General features: G+C 33.6%; 1 protein-coding gene across 1 annotated transcript; it reads right to left on the bottom strand.

Annotated features, from left to right (window-relative positions):
* Nucleotides 1–566: 566 nt before the first annotated feature.
* LOC134576753 (probable G-protein coupled receptor 33) lies at nt 567–1619 on the bottom strand. The gene has a single exon (XM_063435465.1). It carries the CDS (start codon nt 1617–1619, stop codon nt 567–569), a length of 1053 nt encoding a protein of 350 aa, XP_063291535.1.
* Nucleotides 1620–2260: the final 641 nt, after the last annotated feature.

Raw genomic sequence — 2260 nt, 5'->3', positions numbered from 1 at the left:
ATTCTTATAATATATCTCTTTATAAGAATAATCTCTAATATTTATCTTATTGCGTGTACTAAGCGTAACCTATCATTAATTAGTAGATGCAGAACTTAACTAAATATTTTTGGATAATTTCTTTTTGACGTTTTAAAATTATTTAATATTAAAAAATATATATATTTTAATATTTTGATATTTTTTGCTATATTTAAATATTTTTTTCTAAATTATATGTTTAAAAAAATATATGCATATTTATTTTATTAATGCAAAAATATTAAATAATTTTGAAAAGCTTATATAAAAATATTCAGTCAAGAGCATGGCTTTTGTAAGTTAAATGCTAGCTGACCCCTTTTCATTCCACATAGTCCTGGAGATCAAGCTACTTGACTGGTACACAGATACTCTGAAGGTATTAATTTATTGTATTTGTAGATGGGTTTATGAGCAATTCTTAGCTATGACAATATAAAAATGTATTTGTGTTAGAACTTCTGCTTTTTGGAAATTATCCTTGAAACAGCTTTGTGTTATAAAAAAAAATGTCCCATGGTTTCCAGTAATTACAGGTAAAACATTTATATATTGTCTACATTCATTTCATCTATGACAAAAGATGAGGAATGTGGCATTTTTTCTTCTAAGCTTCTGTTCATTGACACAAAGGCTTCATTAAGCACTGATTCAATCAAGGACAATATAGACTTTTTGAACACTTTCTTGAAGCTATCGACAATGAAGAGATAAAATATTGGGGTGAAGCAGAAGTTTAAACATGTCAAGCAATTAGTAAGGATTCGTAATGCTCCCAGGGTGGTTTCTTCGAACCTTCCCTTTTCTATACTCATTCCATACCACAAATGGTAGGGAAACCAACAGACAAAAAAAGACAGAATTGCAATAGTGATGATCTTGTAGGGCTTGCTAGTTCTGGCCATTTTCTCTTTCTTCATCTTTAGGGCAATTCGTAAATAACAAACTAGGATAACAAAAAATGGGAGGAGGTAACCTACGAGAATACGGAATGTGAAAAGGCTCCATTTGATCTTCATTTCTCTATGTTGAGAATCCCATTTTTGAGAAAGAGTATAATCATTCTCACAAAAAGTGGTGTTTTTTTCTTTTCGAAGTTGGCGAAACACAATGTAAGGAGAGCTGCAGATGATGGCCAATCCCCATATGAAGATGCAGATAAAAGTTGCGTAGCGAGGCGTCATGTGTCTTCTATACCAGTGTGGGTGGAAAACCAGCAGATAACGGTCTATGCTGATGACTGTGAGCATAAAAACTGCTTCAAACATTGCAACAGACATTAAAGAGTTCAGAAGCTTACACATGACAAGTCCCAATATCCAGTGAGGATAGGTGAGCATATAAACTGCTATAAATGGTAAGATGAGGGTGAATACTAGGTTAGCCAGAATAAAATGGAAAAACCAAGTGGAGTTAACAGTTTTGTTAATCCTAAATCCAAGAACCCAAAGGTAAAGACTGTTCACGACCAGTCCAAACAGAAAAGTGATAAACAGGATAAGAGTGATGAAGATATTGGAAGTTGTAATAACTGGATAGATTGTTCCTGCACTTGTAGTTGTGTTGATAGTAGAGGTTGAAGTCACATTCCATGACATTGTGTAATTTTGCTTATAAAAAGGAAATAAAAAGATAAATTGAGTACAATAATACTCCATCCCAGCTCCCGCCACACTTCCCAAATAAAACATACCTTCTCCATGACTTTGCCACACTGACTGCATGGCTAAATATCAAAATCAGAACATTTGTTTCTCTGTTCCTACTCTCTTTTTATAATAATAACTGGATTACACAATAACTAGAGTAGTAATTAAAGCAACCTGCAGTTTATGAGACAGAGAGCAGGAGTAAGTAATTTAACACTTACTCTCCCATTAACCCATACATTACACTAACACATATCGACTAATCCTAACTGCAACCTCAACTCTAATCCTGACCTCAAAATATGTAATACAAATACATATAATAGTAAAGAGTTTATTAGAAGAAAATAATGCAATTTCCAGGCTTTATACGTGGTTGCATATCCCACATTTTTTATCTACCCACAAGCTAGTGCTAATATGGAATTCCGTGGATATTTAAACTCACCATCATTTCATACCTGTTTATTCTCCTGGATCTGCAAACTGAAGAAGATGGGTACCGGTCTAGTTGGCTGGAGGAAATGAAATTGGGTCAACTAGTTGATTTCCCCCTAAAGAAAAATTTTCATCCCCCACCCATCTCCTGT

Source organism: Pelobates fuscus, chromosome 11, assembly GCF_036172605.1.
Source record: "Pelobates fuscus isolate aPelFus1 chromosome 11, aPelFus1.pri, whole genome shotgun sequence".
Lineage (NCBI taxonomy): Eukaryota > Metazoa > Chordata > Amphibia > Anura > Pelobatidae > Pelobates > Pelobates fuscus.
This window is presented reverse-complemented; position numbering and strand designations above follow the sequence as displayed.